This window comes from Diabrotica virgifera, chromosome 9 (genome assembly GCF_917563875.1).
Source record: "Diabrotica virgifera virgifera chromosome 9, PGI_DIABVI_V3a".
Lineage (NCBI taxonomy): Eukaryota > Metazoa > Arthropoda > Insecta > Coleoptera > Chrysomelidae > Diabrotica > Diabrotica virgifera.
In genome coordinates this window covers 173,729,560-173,748,844 of record NC_065451.1, presented here as the reverse complement: position 1 = coordinate 173,748,844, position 19,285 = coordinate 173,729,560, and the positions used below count along the sequence as shown (strand labels likewise).

General features: G+C 31.5%; 1 protein-coding gene across 1 annotated transcript; it reads right to left on the bottom strand.

Moving 5' to 3' along the window:
- Positions 1–4,214: 4,214 nt before the first annotated feature.
- On the bottom strand, positions 4,215–17,688 carry LOC126891927 (uncharacterized). Its single transcript, XM_050661272.1, has 2 exons — positions 16,238–17,688; positions 4,215–5,910 (listed from the first exon to the last, which is right to left on the bottom strand). The coding sequence occupies exons 1-2, from the start codon at positions 17,594–17,596 to the stop codon at positions 4,276–4,278; spliced, it is 2,994 nt and encodes a 997-aa protein (XP_050517229.1). The 5' UTR covers positions 17,597–17,688; the 3' UTR covers positions 4,215–4,275.
- Between the last annotated feature and the right edge of the window lie 1,597 nt (positions 17,689–19,285).

Sequence of the window (19,285 nt, the reverse complement as noted above, 5' to 3'; positions counted from 1 at the left end):
TATTCGTTGTCAGTTTTTTAACAAGAAAACGCATGTATTTTTTGTAAAATCCATCATTTTTTTAGCCAAACAAGAAGAACAGCAAACGTAAAAAATATTCCAAGAAATACATCTAAAAATAAAAAAGAATACAGAAATTTACACAAAACAACACATGACGAACAAAAAAATATATTCTAAAAAATACATACTTATGACAAAAATTAGATCACCTTTTTTCTTGATAGGCATTGGCAATCTGTCATATAATACTATCACAATTCAGTTGCTCCAGGTCTTCTTTCTCTATACAATAGTGATATGCATCTAGATTTACTTGACCCTAATTTGGCGTTAAATATATTATTATTCTTTTTAAAGCCGAAAAAGACCGCTTGCCTGACGCATTAGAAACTGGTATCGTGAAATAAGCTTGCAGTAAAGGTAAAATATTGGGAATTGTTGCCTTTACAATCTTTACATCCTGGATGACACCAAATTTTATAAATGTTTATTTAACTTTTAGCATAATGTTATAGAATGAGTAATTTCATTATGCCAGTTCTTTTTGGTTTCATCAACATCTTTTTTATATTTCACACATAAAGTATTCATTGACGTCTTGACTGCTTCTTTAACTAGCTTAGAAAAAAAACATGTACCAGCTGATGTAACATCTTTGTAGCATTTAATTCTCCTTAAATGTTAATTTCCCCAAAAAAACAAAATGCATGGTTATAACAGCAAATCCAATAAGATGTAAATTGGAGATAAAGGGCCAGATAATAGAACAAGTGATGGAGTTTAAGTATCTAGGCACCACCCTATCTAGCTACGAAAGGCTCGAAGCAGAAGTGGAAGATCAAGTGAATAGAGCAAACAGAGCCGCAGGTTGCCTGAATAACACAATATGGAGAAATAAACATATCGGAAAAGAAATGAGAGGCAGAAATTACAAAACAGTCATCAGACCAATAATGACATACGCGGCAGAAACATGACCCGACACAGAGAGGACAAAAAGATTGCTCGAAACAGCCGAGATCAAAACCCTCCGAAAAATCGATGGTAAGACTCTATGGGACAGAGCTAGAAGTACAGATATACGATGGAGATGCAAGGTGGACAACGTTAATAACTGGGTAAGAAACAGAAGAATAGAATGGAATGGCTACATAAGCCGAATGACAAGAAATGGAGTAGTAAGGACAGCGAGAGACGGTTCCCAATAGGAAGACGATCAGTGGGAAGGCCACCAAAAAGGTGGAACGACAGCTATTAGAGGCACATTGAAAAAACAGGCAGCCATGTCTATACAAAAAGAAGAAGAAGAAGAAGAAGAACAATTCTCTTTAAAAGATCTTGAATATTGAGTAATATTGTGACCTATAACTGGCCTTTAATTGTTTCACTTTCACCTGCTTCATAAAAAAATGTTTTTCCCTTGTTTGTTCTGTGAAGATCAGTTGTATAGAATATGTTTGAGATATCTTCAACTTCGTAAAAAATATTTTTGGCTTGTATTCAATTTCGCTTAACATATTTCTTACGTCTCCAACAAATCTCAAAATAGGTTTCATTAATTCTACTCCAATTGACACAAGTCCACAGTTTCTTCACGTTTACGTTTTGCTTGTTGCATTAACTCGTTCCAAAGTTTTTGTCCAAATCACTGTCAATGGAGCTATCTTTTAGGTATCCATTTTATTCTGTAATGCCTTGGCTTCATTTTAATTGCTAATTTTTCGTCTCTGTTATTGCTTAACTGGAAAACATAGGTTTGATGGATCCCTAGTTTTTAACTAAAGCATTTACAGCGTCAAAAGTTTCTACAAGATTTGATTTTATTACTTCCAAGAACTCATTGCAAATTTGGTGAGACACATAGCTAACTGAACCCTTTCATTTATTCGCATTCCGTTGTAAATGTTCATATAAGAAGTACATAGTCAAATTTAGCCGAATATACAATTTCCTTTATGACGACTCGTTAAATCGTCATTGGATCAACGGAAAGCTAGTCCTCGAGAAGCAAGTAATTTAGCAGTAACAACATCTCTTCTTAGGATGTTTATCCAATAGTCAGCTTCGCGTTCTACTTGCTCTTTCAAGGCAGCGTCTATAACTCCAATTATTGATGGTCTTGTTATTAATGTAACCATAGAGTTCAGATGGAATTTACTTTCGTCGTGATATTTGAGATATTTGAGAAAACTATTCAAATGTTTCCAGTGGGTCCATACAAAATCAGTTAAACTATTTTTTCAATTGAAAATAATTTGCACGGGTAACAACAAACAGCCTTAGCACTTACGTCGTATATTAGACAATCTCTCTTTTCTTTGCCTCCACTGAGTTTTCCTCTATAAAACTTGCTTCCATTTAATCTTCTACAATAAGCTTTGTCTCCATCTTGATACATTTTTTTACAATTTTCTAAGGAATCACTGTTTGGTTTAAAATTTCATAGTTTTTATAAAGTCATCAGTCTTAAAATCAGACCATTTCGAAATAGCAGGTATTTCGTAGTCATTTTTTCTCTTTTGAAAAATATGTAGAATATTTAGCGGACTTTACTTTTTTATTAATAAAAGGAACGGGCCCTACGGGCCCCTCCGGAGCCCGGGCCCCTGGGCGCCCGCCCCAAGCGCCCAGTGCATAAACCGGCACTGTGTGACGCACTGAAAAATGATCATGAGAACAAGAATAGTTAAGTGAAAATCAGAGTATAGTGCAGTCAGAGCCGTGCGGTACATCTTTTCAATATGATGCAAGTCTTCGAAATGCCGCCCTTTTATATATTTTTGAAACTTAACTTTTATTTTTATTAAATGAAACTGCACAAAATGAACGAAAACTTTTATTTTAAAATCAAAACATACTGTAAATGAAATGAAATATGTATTAACATTACATTAATAAGTAACATTATTTACAGAAATTATAATTTTACCCTTCTGACTTCAATTTTGACAAACTCGTCAATCAGATTGGTGTAGTCTAGAATTGGAATAGATAGGTGAGGTGTAGCAGCTAGTGAGAACTATATTAAAATAGGCGCTAAATTTTTAGTTTTGTTTGTCTTATGGAGCTTCGTAAATAGTTTTTAATCATTTTTAATTTTGAAAAACTTATTTCCTTACTAGCTGCCGAGACAGGAAGTGTTAATAAAATTTTTAGTGATAAAACTACATTTGAGTATGAAGAAATTAGGTCATTTTGGCACAAATAGTTCAAAACCTCTAATGGTTTCATGGAGTATGGTATTATTTGGGATATATCACGCAATTATTCTAGAAGATCATTTGCCTCTGTATCAGATTCTTTTTCTAAATATTGAATGAAGATTCATACAATATTTTTCTAGTGTTTTATCATCAATTTCCCTTAATTTAAAAATATCATATAGAAATTTAAAATTTTTATGTATTACCAGTTTCTAGAAGCCAAAATCGATCAATCAACAAGCAATTAGCAGCGATGTCTAAAATGTAGATGATCAAATTTATTTTAAATTTAGGTTCATCTGTTAAGAGCTCGTTCACAGATTTTTCGTAATCAAATAAACGCTTTTTTCTCCTGGCTCGAATATCATTTTCAGCTGGAAATTCGGAACTTCATCATTCATATCAAGATTTTCTGCAATTTCATTCATGATACTATAAATAAAGAGATAGTATTTTCACGTAGCTCAAATACGTCCGAGTTTGCGCATTGATTACGTAACTGGAGACCGGAAGTTGAATTTGAATTCTTATCAAAGTTAAATGGGATTTGTATGCATTATGTGATGAAATTATTCAATTAGCAAAATAACATTAAACTTCAATGTACTCAAAAAGAATTTAGTGTCGAGATTCCAGTCAAAATAACTGTCAAAGATAAAATATAAAATACAACCGCGAACAATTCAAAGTAATCGGACATTACGAATGATTACGAACCATTACGAACTTGCCGGTCTCCAGTTACGTCACGACTTCCGGATGTGCAATATATTATCTTGTTATTTATAGTATCATGATTTCATTATATTTTCATTTGGTCTTTAGCCAAACTGACTGTAACTTTTCATTTTTTCTATGGTTTGTGACAATATTTTTACACAATCTGACAATTTTTTTTATTTCACTGATTATGGCGCCTGATGCGACTGCCTCGCCGAATCATAGCACGGCACGGCCCTGAGTGCAGTGATGGTACATGTTAATATTTGTGTAATAAATTAACAGAACCTAATATTTTGGTATTTATTAAATAAAAAATATACATTAAAAATCTATACAAATTAAAATATCACTGATTCACATCTTTCACAGTAGTCCTTAACTTTTCTAATTGCGATCTAAGATTATAATCATAACCCACTCCTCGTAACTTTTCAATGGAAGTAACTTGTTCGCCTATTTTCTCCAACACTCCACTTACATCACTGGGTATAAATTTGACCAAAATATACATTAGTTGAAAATAATTATTAGCATTAAAGCCTAGATGCTTCTCAGTAGTACTTACAATACTGGAAGCAAATTCTGTCCTGACCTGTGGATAAAGAGGGGACTGAGTGATGACTTTGATCAAATTTATGGCTACACTCCTTTGTGAATGCATAATAACAAGTTCAAATAGTCCACAAAGAGTCTTAGTTATAATGAGTCTTAACAACGTAACTGATGTAGTACATTGAACTATATCGTTCAACATTTTTATAACTTTTAACAAATTGCTTTCAGATTCTTTAACTGGGTGTTTAAAATATGAGGTGCAGATCTTTTCCAATATTACATCAGCTGTGATTTCGTTTTCGATGCATTTTAAGACGGGAGAATTAGTAGAAGGAAAATGAGGCATGTATTTAGTCAACATATCTCTTAGAGTCCTATCTATATACATATCTGACTCAGTTTTCAGTTTCAATATAGATTCATAAAATATGTGCCAGGTTTTCTTTATAGAGTTTAGAACGTATTCATGTGGGGGTTTTCCTAACAAAAAATCAGAAGACAGCAACATACACTGTACTAGTCTTGTTAATGGACTAGTACTTTTATTTCTATTATACAGCAAAGCTCCACACTGCAAGAAAGCAAGTGATATAGAGATGTAGACTTTAAATACTACAGATTCATTTTCCGGGTAGTTTAAATATTGAGGCAACCATTTATCAATGTTACCAAAACAGATGTCACAGAATTTTTGAATACTACTAGATTGAAGATGGGTTTTAATGTCACTTCCCAAATACTCAACAAGTGCTCTTAAAGGATCATCTGAAGAATTAATATATGTCTTAAGATGCATGGGAAAAGTGTCAAATTTTGTTACAATTTTTGTCAATGCGGAATAAGGTTCTGAGGAAAGCAAGCACACTTTGATCCAACACTGGATGACATCAGTTTCCTGTTGAGCATTTAAGATACATGTACTGGGATAGTCTTCCAAAACTATTGTCAAGAAGCTCAATGCTATTTGTGGAGGTACGATATCACTGGTAAAATAACTAAATATTTCTGTTGATGAATGTGGGATGAGCAAATGCAGTTTACCAGCAATCGTTCCTATAGTTTTTGGAGCATTATGGACACATGATAGTTGCTTGATAACTGGATACACAAAATCCCTAAAAACCCTTATCCAAAAAGGCCATGAGTCCGGATTCTCTACTTTCTCTAATACACTTAATATCACTTCCAACGTAGATGTCATATCTTTGTGATAGCAAAATGACAAATATTTTATTAACCAAGAATTGATGAAGGTCCATTGATGTAACATCATGTTTGGACTGAAGTTCAAAATGTGTCCAAAATTCGATATAAACAGTTTTATCAGATGGTGGTTGGTATGGTCCAATGAAGCCTCTTGTAGCCATGATAACATGATGGGTGCTGTTTTGTCTAGCGTAGTACCTCTTCTTACTTGCATAAATACCTACAACATTAAAATTGTAAAAGTTAAATAATATTATATTTAAAAAATCAATGCAAATTATGGCATATACATACTACACTCCCTGGCACAAAATTTCGTCACTAAAAATTTTTGATTAAGTTATAACTTCATTATTTGTACTCTAATTTTCAAGATTCTCGCATCAGTTTGTAGGTATGTATGTACATGTATTGGCATTATTGTTATTATTCCGGTAACAAAAATTTTTGATTAGATGACATTATACGAGGGTTGTATTTTCTCCGAACTTTAAAAAATTCTGTGGAGAAATATTAAAGAGCTGATTTTGTTTTATACTCCTTTCATATTATCTCGGAGGGATCCTCATAGACAAGGCGAAAACGGCGGGTTCTTTGGAGAAAATATTCCCATGAGATTTTTTTGCATAATCACATTCGTGAGACATTAAGTCGTCCACGCGAAAAGTGGTCCAAATTTTTTTTAACAATTTTTTTTTAATCAAATTGCAAAAGTCTAAATTTTTGGCCGGAACAATTTTTTTTAGGTTTTTTGGTCCCTTCTGGATAAGAAAGGTATCTTATAATTTTTCTCTAAAGTTATTCGTTTTCGAGGTAAAAGCATTTTAAAATTAAAAAAAAAACGAAAAATGGCGATTTTCAAGGCTTAATAACTCGGTTTAAAGTTATTACTATGAAAGTCAGAAAGTAACTAAATCAAAGTTTAAAGTCATGAAGAAATTTTTTTTTAGTCCCTACAAGATCCCGAAGAAATTTTTGTCATTATTTGATTATTAAGCTGTTATTTTTAAGTAAAAAAAAATGAGCGCCATGCACGTATTAGGTGGCCGTCCATGAGGAGTGCGAAAGAGATGCCATTCAGGCAGTCCAATGGTGCATCTCACTCGCACTCACATTTACAGCCGCGTCAATACGATCTTACCACTCATTATTAATAATTAAAAATAACAGCTTAGTAATAAATTAATGACACAAATTTCTTCAGGATCATGAATTCAGGGGGCTTCGAATTTGTATTAGTCACTTTCTGACTTTCATAATAATCATTTTTAACCGAGTTTTTAAGTCTTAAAAATGGCCATTTTCGCGTTTTTCAAATTTTAAATTGCTTATAACTCAAACACAATCAACTTTAGAGAAAAATTATAGGAAACCTTTTCTGTCCGGAATGGTCCGAAAAATCTAAAAAAAAAAATTCTCCGGGCCGAAGATACTGATTTTTTCAATTTGATTAAAAAAAATTCTTAAGAAAAATTGGACCACTTTTCGCGTGGGCGACTTCTTGAACCTTATTCTGGGGTGTCTCACGAATGTGATTATGCAAAAAAATCTCATGGGAATATTTTTCCCAACGAACCCGCCGTTTTCGCCTTGTTTATTAAGATTTTGTTTTTTGAATTATCCGAATATCTATTTTCTTGCAAAAGCTGTAAATAAAAACAGTGCTTTGAAGGTTTATTTAAGGATATAGGAGCAAAATGTCGAATGTCAAAATGTTCAATGTAATTTAAATGTATTATTTTCTCGAATCCTGAGAAAACTAATAAGTATTATTGAAAATTTTAAACGCAGAATGAATAAATAAATAAATAAATAGTTTATTTACGGTTATACCAATTACAATAATTACAATCATTAAATAATTCATATCATATTAACGGCAAAATATGACCGCGGATTTTTGTTTTGTTTATGCGGAAATACATACAATACACATATTTGTTTATTATGCAGGTGTTTTATTCCTTGTAAATGAAACGTATGTACATATACAGGGTGGTGAATTGTAAAACGGGCCATAGGAAACTTCATTCTAAACTGTTGAATTATTTTACATCAAAAGTCATGAGAACTTATTTGTAGAGGATTGAAATATGTATTAAAAACAAAAGTTACAATTGTTCTACGATTTAAACACATTCCAAAATTTTGAATAATATAATGTATTCACCGCAGTAGGTATGTGTGGGCATGTTAGGCCACACGTTACTATAACTGACAGTGTGCACACTGTTTATGACTGAAGAAAATATCTTTATTATTAATACATTCTCCTTAACTGAGGGTATCTTATCAACTTTATTGTGTTTTAAACAATAAATGATAAAAAATAAAAAATTGACAGTTCAAATTGTTAATATAATAACTTCATTGTCACCAAATGCAACCTTATACACATTATTGCACTGTGTGTGGCCTAACTTTGGCGTATTACTCTGAAAATTGTATAATATTTTTACAAAATTTTGAATAATTATTGTTCGTAGAACAATTTTAACAGTTGTTTTCAATACAGATTTCAATCCTCTACAAATATTTTCGTATGACTTTTGATGTAAAATAAATAGGGAAGCAGGAATTCAACAGTTTAGAATTTTACATTGAGTTTCCTATGGCCCGTTTTCCAATTCACCACCCGGTATACATATGTACATGTGTACTATGTTTATGAGCTTTGTATGTATTTTGAACATATATGTTCGATAATCCGAACAATTTGATAATCTGAACTACCCCTGTACCAATTAGTTCGGATTATCGACGCTCTACTGTACATACAATTTACACAAGACAAATGAATAGAATAAATACCTAAATGACAGTTTACAGTGACAGCCTACATTGTAGTTTAAAAAGATTTTTTCCGCTTTTTTCGAAAACTACCCAGAGAGCTAGAAAAAAAGTCTACATCTAAACCATTTCCAGATTGACACATTCGTCTTGTAGGTCTATTTAGACAATAGTTTGTTTGTTGGAATTCTAAGTGAAAGATTACTATATTACCGAGGGCCGGAAATCCCTTAGAATAACCAAAGTTTCTTTTGAATGAGATATTTGAAATTAAAAGTCACACTAAATTTTTTCTTTCTTTTCACCTTTGTAACTTAAACCATAAATACATTACATATATATGTATATTATACATAAATACCACTTAAATAAACATTATAGAAGTTTTCAGGGACTTTCGGCCCTCGGTAATAACGTAATTTTTCATTCTGCGTTTAAATTTTTCAAAAATACTAATTAGTTTTCTCAGGATTCGAAAAAAATGAATATATTTAAAACACATTGAAAATTTTGACAGGCGACATTTTGCGCATAGGCCCTTAAAAAAATTACTTTATCACTTTCCCTCTTTTTGCGATTAGATATTAGTTTTTATTGTATAATACATAAATTATTGTAATCACTGAATACATAGTTAGTGAAAAAATAATCATATTAATTAACTGAATTAATAATTTAAGCGATTATACAAATGACAGTTATCCAAGACCATTCGCAAGCCATCTCTATGTTAATGATTACAATGTCATTATCAAGTAATGTTTACATCTCCATACCTGTGAGAATTTTACTACACGTAATTTGCTGTGTAAAGAACGAAAAAGTAGATAAAATATTTGCGACTATGCTCTTAATTAAAAATATCAAACGCACTAAAATTAACAAACCAAAACAAAATTAACAACAAAACAAAACAATTCAATAGCGGGTGTGTCCACCTCTCGCAGCAATGACTGCTCGAAATCTGTTTGGGATCGAATGAATAAGATTTGTTATCCTTGCTTGGGGAATAGCCCAATATTCCTCTACCAGCGCCAACCTTAACTGTACCAAATTTTCTGGAGGCATAGGATGATGGCGAATAGCTATTTTTAAATCATCCCATAAATGCTTAATAGGACGTAGATCTGTGCTAGAATAGCTATTTTTAAATCATCCCATAAATGCTTAATAGGATTTAGATCTGTGCTGCATACGGGCCATTCTAATCTTATCAATCCAACCTCTACTTAAGGGGATGGGTACGTAGTTTGTGCTCCAATGCTATTCAAATGGGATTAATTTTTTTAGAATTTTCCTGAGAAAATTAATAATTATTTTTGAATAATGTAAACGCGGAATGAAAGATTACGTTATTAGCGAGGGCCGAAAGTCCCTGAGAACTTCTATAATGTTTATTTTAATAAGTTACAGGGGTGAAAAACTAAGAGAAAATTTAGTGTGATTTTTAATTTCAAATATTTCATTAAAAATAAACTTTTTATTTATTCTTAGGGACTTTCGGCCCTCGGTAATAATTTAGTCTTTCATTCTGTGTTTAAATTTTTCAAAAATACTTACTGGTTTTTGCAGGATTCGAAAAAAATGAACACAATGTCGGTGGTAATATTTTCCAAATCTATCTTTGTTATAAAACGCACTCAGTCGAATAGAATATTGTCAGCATATTGTCAGTCAGACAGTGACAATTTTAAATATTTGACATGGCATCGTGAATATTTTCAGTTGTTGATTAAATAATATTAATAGTGTATTTGATAAATAATTGATTTAAGACGTGAACTTAATAAAAAGTTATTTGTCTATTGTTTATGGAAGATCCAAGCAGAGAATACACCAGGTATATTCAGTGATCCAAGTATTTTGTTGTTAAAGATGTTCAAAATTGTAAGCGTTTCATACTTAGTAACAATATATTATTAAAAAAATCACTTTATCACTTTTCTTTTTTTCTCGATTAATTATTAGTTTTTGTTGTACAGTAGATAAATTATTACAATTACTGAATACATAGTTAGTGAAAAAATTATCAGTAGTAATTGCACAAGAGCTCTGAAATACTGAAATTATCGAATTTTTCCCGAGTGACACTTCGACAGTTTTAACTTCACGAGCCGAAGGCGAGTGAAATTATGTCAAAGTGTCACGAGAGCAAAAATTCTATATTAATTTCAGAGGTCGAGTGCAATTTGTTGCGATTATTTCATGAATAAAACTGTTCAATACCAAAATTTTATTGTAATTTATTTATGTAAGTACAGTCGACTCTCGATAACTCGAACCTCAATAAGTCGAATTCTTTGATAACTCAAATTTTTTCCGTTCCTTGAGAAAACCTGCCTAAGTCGAAAAAAAAACCATGTGTAACTCGAATTAATTTTGCACCCGAATTTTACCTTAATAACTCGAAGTGATAGAAAAATTACCTCTATAACTCGAAGTTCAGTAGATATGTTGAAGTCTTTAAATACATTACCTCTATAACTCGAAATTTTCAGATCAACCCTCGCTAACTCGAAGCTGTGCTGTGTTTACAGCGAACCTGTGTTAGGTCATAGACCGTAGCTACTTAGAACAATCAAGTGACGTACCAGACAACGTGTTCTCTGCTGTTGTTGTTATTGAGAACATTATAGACTTAAATTCTGAAAAAAGCCTTAGGCCGAAGAAGATTACAGATTATTTTCAAATTTGAATTGTATGTACGTATGAATTGTAGGCATACATTGCAGTGTGACAGTAAGTACAAGTAGTTACAGTACATACATTAGTTTTGTAAAGGATGTAGGGAATAAAAAACATCGTTTATTTGTACCTCTATAACTCGAATTTTATTTTGTTTACCTCTGTAAGTCGAATTACCTCTGTAAGTCGAATTTAGTGAAATATTACCTCTATAACTCGAACTATTCTTAAGTCGAACTATACGTAACTCGAAGAAAACAGCCAATCCCTTGAAATTCGAGTTATCGAGAGTCGACTGTACCATTAGCCATTAAACACACAGTTTTTATAAATATTTGACGATTGAAAGTCATCACTTTTATAATTTTTAAAACAATTATTGTCATTAATGTCACTCAATGTATTTTTTCGTAGCAACGAAGGGCATCTGATGTAATATACTTAACGACAGGAGATTATCAAAAATTATCGATTTAATTCAGATTTCTGTAGCTTTCTATTGGTCAGAATCTCCTATGAATGAAATAATCATATTAATTAACTGAATTAATAATTAAGGCAAGTCATTATATAAGTAGAGTAGAGTAGAGTATTTATTGGTAATAATGTACAAATGTACTTTTACAGGTCAGCAATAATTAAAATTGTCTAAAATTACATTAAAAGTTGACAGTACTTCAGTAAAAAAACCTATTACTAAAATTTAAAAACTAAACACTAATTAAATTACAGGACAAAACAAAATTTAGATCTGAAGTACTCCTCAAATGAGTAGAAAGCACCCATCAGAAGATAATTTTTAATTTGTCTCTTAAATTGGTTAAAATCAAGACTTTTAATAGATATTGGTATACAGTTATAAAATTTCAATGCTAGGTATCTGGTTCCATTTCTGGTCCTCTCAAGTCGACTGAAGTCTGGTACAAGGGCATCATGATTTCTAGTCTCATAAGTATGCTCAGGTTTCTGAAAGACTGCCTACAATCGTCCCGATAACCCTGACCTGTGATTATGCGAATACACTTTCTCTGCTGACCAAACACCTTATCTATATGGCAAGAGTGTCCCCAGGAAAGGATTGCGTAAGTTAGTCGTGAGTGAAAGTTGCTGTGATATGATGTAAGAAGGGTTTGAAGGGAGGTAACCTTAGATAGGTTTCTAAATAAAAAGAGTTGGCTTGAGAGCTTTTGGGAAAGTTTCAGTATGTGCCGTTCCCAAGTGAGTCCCTGATCAAGATAAACACCAAGAAATTTAGCTTCCTGTGAACAATCTGTTAAAATGGGATGTGTAATGGTGTTATGTCTTAGGGTAAAGTTCACTGTTTGTGATTTTGAGTTATTGAGAGAGAGACGATTTGCCAAAAACCATTGGAACAAATTGCTCTCTGTGGTCTCAAGATCAATATCACTGATTTGGGAAGGGTGGTAACTTTGATAGCATGTAGTATCATCAGCAAATAGGACTGTGCTTACCGGGCCCTCTTGTGAAAATCCCAAGTCATTTATATAAATGAGAAATAATATTGGACCTAGAACTGACCCTTGAGGCACTCCATACATCAAAGGTTTTTTATCAGATTTAAGCTGGTTAAAAAACACATATTGAAATCTATCTGATAGATAAGACTCAATCAATTGAATAGACATAGGATGAAAATTATAGGCATGTAATTTTTTAAGAAGAATACTATGAGTGACACAATCAAAAGCTTTAGTAAGATCAAGGAACGAGGCAAGGGTATCAAGAAAGTTTTCAAATCCTTCCAAAATACTGCCTGTAAAATGATCGATAGCAAGTGTTGTTGTTTTGTTTTTTCTAAATCCAAATTGCTGCACTGCAAAAAGCCGATTAGATTCAAAATAGTCATTGATCTGCTTCTTTAGGATTCTCTCAAACACTTTGGAAAGAATTGGCAAAAGAGAAATTGGACAAAAGTTATTATGATCATCAGCCGAACCTTTACGTTTAAAGAGAGATATGACTTTCGCAGTTTTAAACACTGAAGGAAAAATGCAGGATGAAATTGAGTAGTTTATTAGTTTAGTTAAAGGTAAGCTAATGTTGTGTTTAATTGCCTTGATTATTTTTGTGTTCATTCCATCCGGGTCCTTGCTATGGCTATTTTTTAATTCTTCAATTGCTTTTACAACTTCCTCCAAATTTGTTGGCTCAAATCTGAAGGAGCAATGATTAGAGGCGAATGAAGGAGCATGTGGTATAAAACTAAGGTATGTATTGAATGATTGGTCAGTATGATTAAGTGTATTTATTACATTTTCAGCAATACCACAGAAGAAATCATTAAAACTATTTGCATTGAGTGATGAATTTTGTATTGGTAAATTCTTACATCTTGAGTTTATTAGGGACCACATAGCCTGTTGACGGTTGTTAGAGTTTAATATAAAATCATCATTAGATTTAATCTTTGCCTTATGTATAGCATGTCTGTATTTTTTCCTATATTCTGAGAGTGTTTTCTTTGTCACTAAAACGGGGTCACTTTTATTTAAAGATGTCAAAAATTGTAGTTTCTCCCTCATAAGTTTCAAATCATCATTAAACCAAGAACATATAAGTAACAGTTATCCAAGAACATTCAAAAGCCATCTTTAAAGATAATGATAACATTATCAAGTAAAGTTTACATATCCATATCCATACCAGTGAGAATTTCACTACACATAATTTGCTGTGTAAAGACAGAAATAGTAGGGATAGCCGTAAAATATTTGCAAATTATGTACCAATGGCCTTAAGAGGAAACAGTAGCAATCAACAGGTAGCGAAAACGCGTTCCAAGATTGCGGCTGTAATTTTGAATATTTTTCGAGATATTTGGCACACGTATTCGTAATATAATAAAGAATGGCGGTACAGAGCCCAATTTGAAAAATATATTAATATGTGGAAATTACTCTGTAATTAAATACAATATTAATAAAACGAGCCTGTACCGCCATTAAGAAGAACAAAAAAATACCCTTTCTTCAAATAAACTTTTTTATCCAATGCCTATATTTTGTGTCATTTTGGAACTACTAATGAAATAAAAAATTTTAGTAGTTCCAAGATGACACAAAATCTAGGCATCGGATAAAAAAGTTTATTTGAAGAAAGTGTATTTTTTTGTTCTTCTTAATGGCGGTACAGGCTCGTTTTTTTAATATTGTATTTAATTACAGAGTAATTTCCACATATTAATATATTTTTCAAATTGGGCTCTGTACCGCCATTCTTTATTATATTACGAATACGTGTGCCAAATATCTCGAAAAAATATTCAAAATTACAGCCGCAATCTTGGAACGCGTTTTTGCTACCTGTTGATCGCTACTGTATCACCTTAAGATATTTATGTTTATGAGTCAATCAGTGTTTTTATTTACAAAAAATGTACAGCTCTTAAAAGAAAAAAGGTATTCGGATAATTCAAAAAACAAAATTTTAGTAATGCCTCTGGGATAATATGATAGGACTATGAAACAAAATCATCTCTTTAATTTTTCCACAGAATTTTTTAAAGTTAGGAGAAAATACAACACTTCCATTTACCCCCGTATAATGCAATGTAAGCAAAATTTTTTTGTTGCTGGAATAGTAATAAACGATATCAATACATGTACCTAAAAACTGATGCAAGAATCGTGAAAATCGGAGTACAAATAATAAAGTTATAAATTGTCAAACTTAATCAAAAATTTTGGGTGGCGCAATTTTGTGCTGATGAGTGTATTGGGACCGTGCAAGTTCAGAAAAATGACACCTGGTTTCATAGCTCGGCAACATTTTTCGCACTTTTTATTATATTGGCCAATAAGAAAAAGTAATACAGTAAGGTCTCGTTTTATGCAGTCGTTTTAAACGTTCTACAGAAAAGTGCATATAAAAAGATCGCATAAAAAAAGACTTTACTTGCATTGAAAAAGTAGGGATATGTTCCATAGTTTTCTAAAATCACATATAATGGTGGACATTTGTCCACCAACAATTGTATGTGTTTGATGTTTTTTTTTTCTCCATTAGGCCAAATAAAATCTTAAAGAAGGAATTAAAAATGCAAACTAACGATATTGAAATTGCAAAATCCTCTTCTAATGAAACATAAAACTTTATGACACTTAATTAAATGTTTCAATCCAGAAATCAAAATGTGCTGTTTATTATACTGCAACTTGAAATCTGCAACATTTACGCCCGGTTTCATAATCAACTTAAAGTGAACATTAACTAAAGTTCACTTTAACGTTGACATTTACCCGTATGAATTGCATTGATAAAGGTACCAACTTAAAATTTAAAGTCCACTTTAACTGATTATGAAACCGAGCGTTAAACTCTTAAATACTTAAACATTTAAATTTAATTTCAAAAGAATTACAGGTTATACCTTTCAATGCGAAACTCAGATTGATGTAATAGCTACATGCTACATCATGGAACAAGGGGAATGCCCGAATTGCAAACCCTCAGATTAATGACATCTGGATGGGAATAGTTAATATTAATTATACTCGTTATTAATAATAGAAATTTTTGGATGAAATACAAACTGCATAAATTCAAAATCGCATAAAAAAATCCACATAAACAGAGACCTTACTGTATTAAGGTTATGTTATTAAAAGGTAAACAATTGTATGTAGTTAATCAAATTAATTATTAAAATGCACTACTACAAGCAAAATACAATTAATTAAATTTACTTTTATATAATAATTGCATATCCTATCAATATTGTGGAGCAACATAATTTTTCTTCTTCATTGACAGCAGATATGAAATATACGTCAATTTGACAATTTCAATTGACAGTGAATTATTTAAGAAAGTTGCAAGATTTCTCAGCTATTCGTGCATGATCGTTTCTCGTATCCCCTCCAAGTACTTCCACACAGTGAATATGATTGTTTAGGAGTTACAGTTGATTGGACAGGCATTTTCATATTTAAGTAGAATATTGAAAAAGAGTAAAAAGAGAAAATAACAATCTTCAACTAATTTCTTTTGAACTTAGGATAAATAAAACAAAAGAAGAGTATGGATAAAATATGAAAGATTAACATACTTACAAAGCATAAATAGACATTCCAAATTAACGGATTATTTCTTTTTTCTTGTGACATTCCCTCAAAGAACATAAGAATCTTCTTAGATAATTCTTCATAATTGAAATGGCTCAAAGCTGAGAACAAAAACGTCACATGCACTATTCCATTATCATTTAGGTCTTTTAATTTGTGCGGGCCCAATTGGGAGTACATCCGACCTTTCATTTTGCCCCAATGATTTGGGTACTCCCTCAAATGACAAATTAGAATCGCTAGAAATTGTTCAAAATCTTCCGTACATTTGTCGGGAGAAGACAAAATGTTGGTAAGAGCTGCGTCTAAGTCTAAGGCTGATAAATTTGAATAGCTCTTTTTTGAGATATTCAGTCTTTTACTGTAGAAATCCCATAGAGTTTGATATACTTCTATTCTTGCGTGTTTTAGCCAGTAATTTGTTAGTAATGGGATTATTAGTTTAAAAAGCTTAGATAATGTATCTGAATCTTCGTTTGATAGTACTGTTTTTAGTTTATTTTGTAATAAATCATAATTTGGCCTTATTCTTGGACAACTATTACCACTATTTTGGAATGATTCGTTTATCAGTTGCAATTCCGATATTTGTGTCAAAAGCCATAGTGTAAACAATGAATCCTCATGTTCCAATTGTTTATTAAATATATTCCAAAACATCTCACCATTTTTAATCTTTTCTGTGAAGAGCTGCATTATTAGCCAGAATTTCCTTAGACAAGGACATGTAAAAACTTTAGTTTGTCTCTTGTAATTTTTCTTACTTATGTGAATGAAGTTTTCCATGATTTTTCCAAGAAAGTCTTCCACAGCAAAAGCTGATAACTCACATTTATAAGTCAAGAACAGCAAATGATACTGTATCTCTAAAAATGTATGAAAATACTGATTTACTGGAGTTTTTGCATCACTTTCTTTCACTGATGATATTTGAACAACGAAATCCTCTTTCATACTTTTTACAGGAAGTATGGTGTTGTAAATACATTTTAATTCCTCCATAATCATCTTCTTATACCTGTCTTCTCTCATAGGACAACGGCACATTATAAGAGATTCTTTTATACCATGAAATGATGAATTTATTAAGTTTCTTGAGTACAATACATCTTCATCAGGTTGCAGAATGTTAGTGGTTGGTATAGATTGGAGGAAAAACCATTCTTTTTGTATTGCACTTATCACAACATCGATTTCTTCCATAACAGCTTCTATATTATAAATGTCATTACCTAAATAAATGTTTGGAATAACCTTTTCTGGGAGGTAAAATATAAAGTTTGATTGAAAATCTAGATACAACGCCTCGTCATTGGTTTTATCACAGTTAAAAATACAATCGTTCATAGTGTGTATAGTTAAAAAAGTAAATTATAATTATCTTTAAAATAATTTAAATTGATTGTTTTCATAGGTTATGTACTTTAAATTACCGGGCTTTTCATTCTTGAGGTACATTTGAACTACCAATAGGAAAACATCTCTGCGTAGCAGGGTTGCCACTTGTAACATAATTATCGAATTTTAACATATGTTTGCTTTATATTTTGACAAAAAAAAAAGTAAGGTAGGTATAAAAAAAAATCGATACCGTATTTTTTATAATTAATAATTGTAACATATTTTTTTAACGAACCATAATAGTTATTTATGATATAAGTGTTAAAAGTACACGTTTAAGGCACGCATGTGAAAGTTTGCAGAATGAGCGATAGCGAGTTCTGCAATTCACATGAGTGCCTTAAAAATGTATTTTTTAACACGCATATCATACAATATTTTTTCTACAAACGTAATTACAGGACAATATCTACAAAAACTTTTACTTGAACTTGACTGACCTGACATTCAATTTTTATATTTTTTTGACATTACATCAAAATTTCCTATACGGTCAGTACGAATTGCAGCGCCATAAAAATTTTAAAGCACTAGTGCCTTAAAGTAGCATTTTTAACGCTGGTATGGAGTGCTAAAAATTGCATTTTTAACACGGTTTGTAGAAAATAGTATATTGTACAATAAGTGAGAAAAAGACATATTTCTCACGAGCGCAGAAGTTTGTTGGCACGAGTCGAGGCACGAGGTGAGTGTCGCAAATCAAGCGAGGGGGGAATATGTCATTTTCTCATGTGTTGTACACTGTACTTTTTCTATGGATGCGGTTTTGTCAAGAGTTCAAAATTTAAAATTAAATAATTTAGGTGCTTTTAGGTATATTATATGCATAAATTGAAATAAAATACATATACATGTAGGTATTTATTATTCTTAAAATTAATATACGTTATTTATTTAAAATTCTAATTAACAGTTATTTTTGAACAGTATTGAAAGATAATTTACTGGTAAGTTTTGCTTCAACAAATTTTATTTGACAACATTAATTATGTTTGTATTGTGCATGTTACCATGGAAACGGCGATCGTCGCTGTAGGAAAACCGGTGGAGAACCCGCGAGAAAAAATATTTCTCACTGCAATGGCCGACTTTTCTCACTGCGTGAGGAATTGTTCGTTTTGAATGTATGTAAGTAGTGAGAGAAGTCGTACATTGTATAGCACCCATAGAAAAAAATATTTAATTCATGAATTATAAAAATGATGATTGAAGGAGTACAAAAAAAGAATGTGTGTGTACTTTGTACGCACGTAAGAAGTTATACTTCTATTATATGATTTAAACGAAATTAATATACTTTTTATTTATATTTTATTTAAATATTAAACTAATTTATACTTACTACTTCTCAAACATTTTTATTAAAACAGTGCCAAAAATTAAAATAATAAAAGAATAAAACACACACAAACACATTAAAAATGCCACAAATGATTTCTGAACATTAATTGTCGGAAAATTTTTTAACTAAATACGTATTTTCTGAAAATAAAATTATATAATAAATATACTTACGATCATAAAATGTATAAAAAAAATAAAAAAATAAAAGTTTATTGGGATTCGAACCAGCTATCAGCGCGGTTGGTATATTGGGGTTCATTAGCCTTAAACGCTTCGCCACGGAGGCAATGT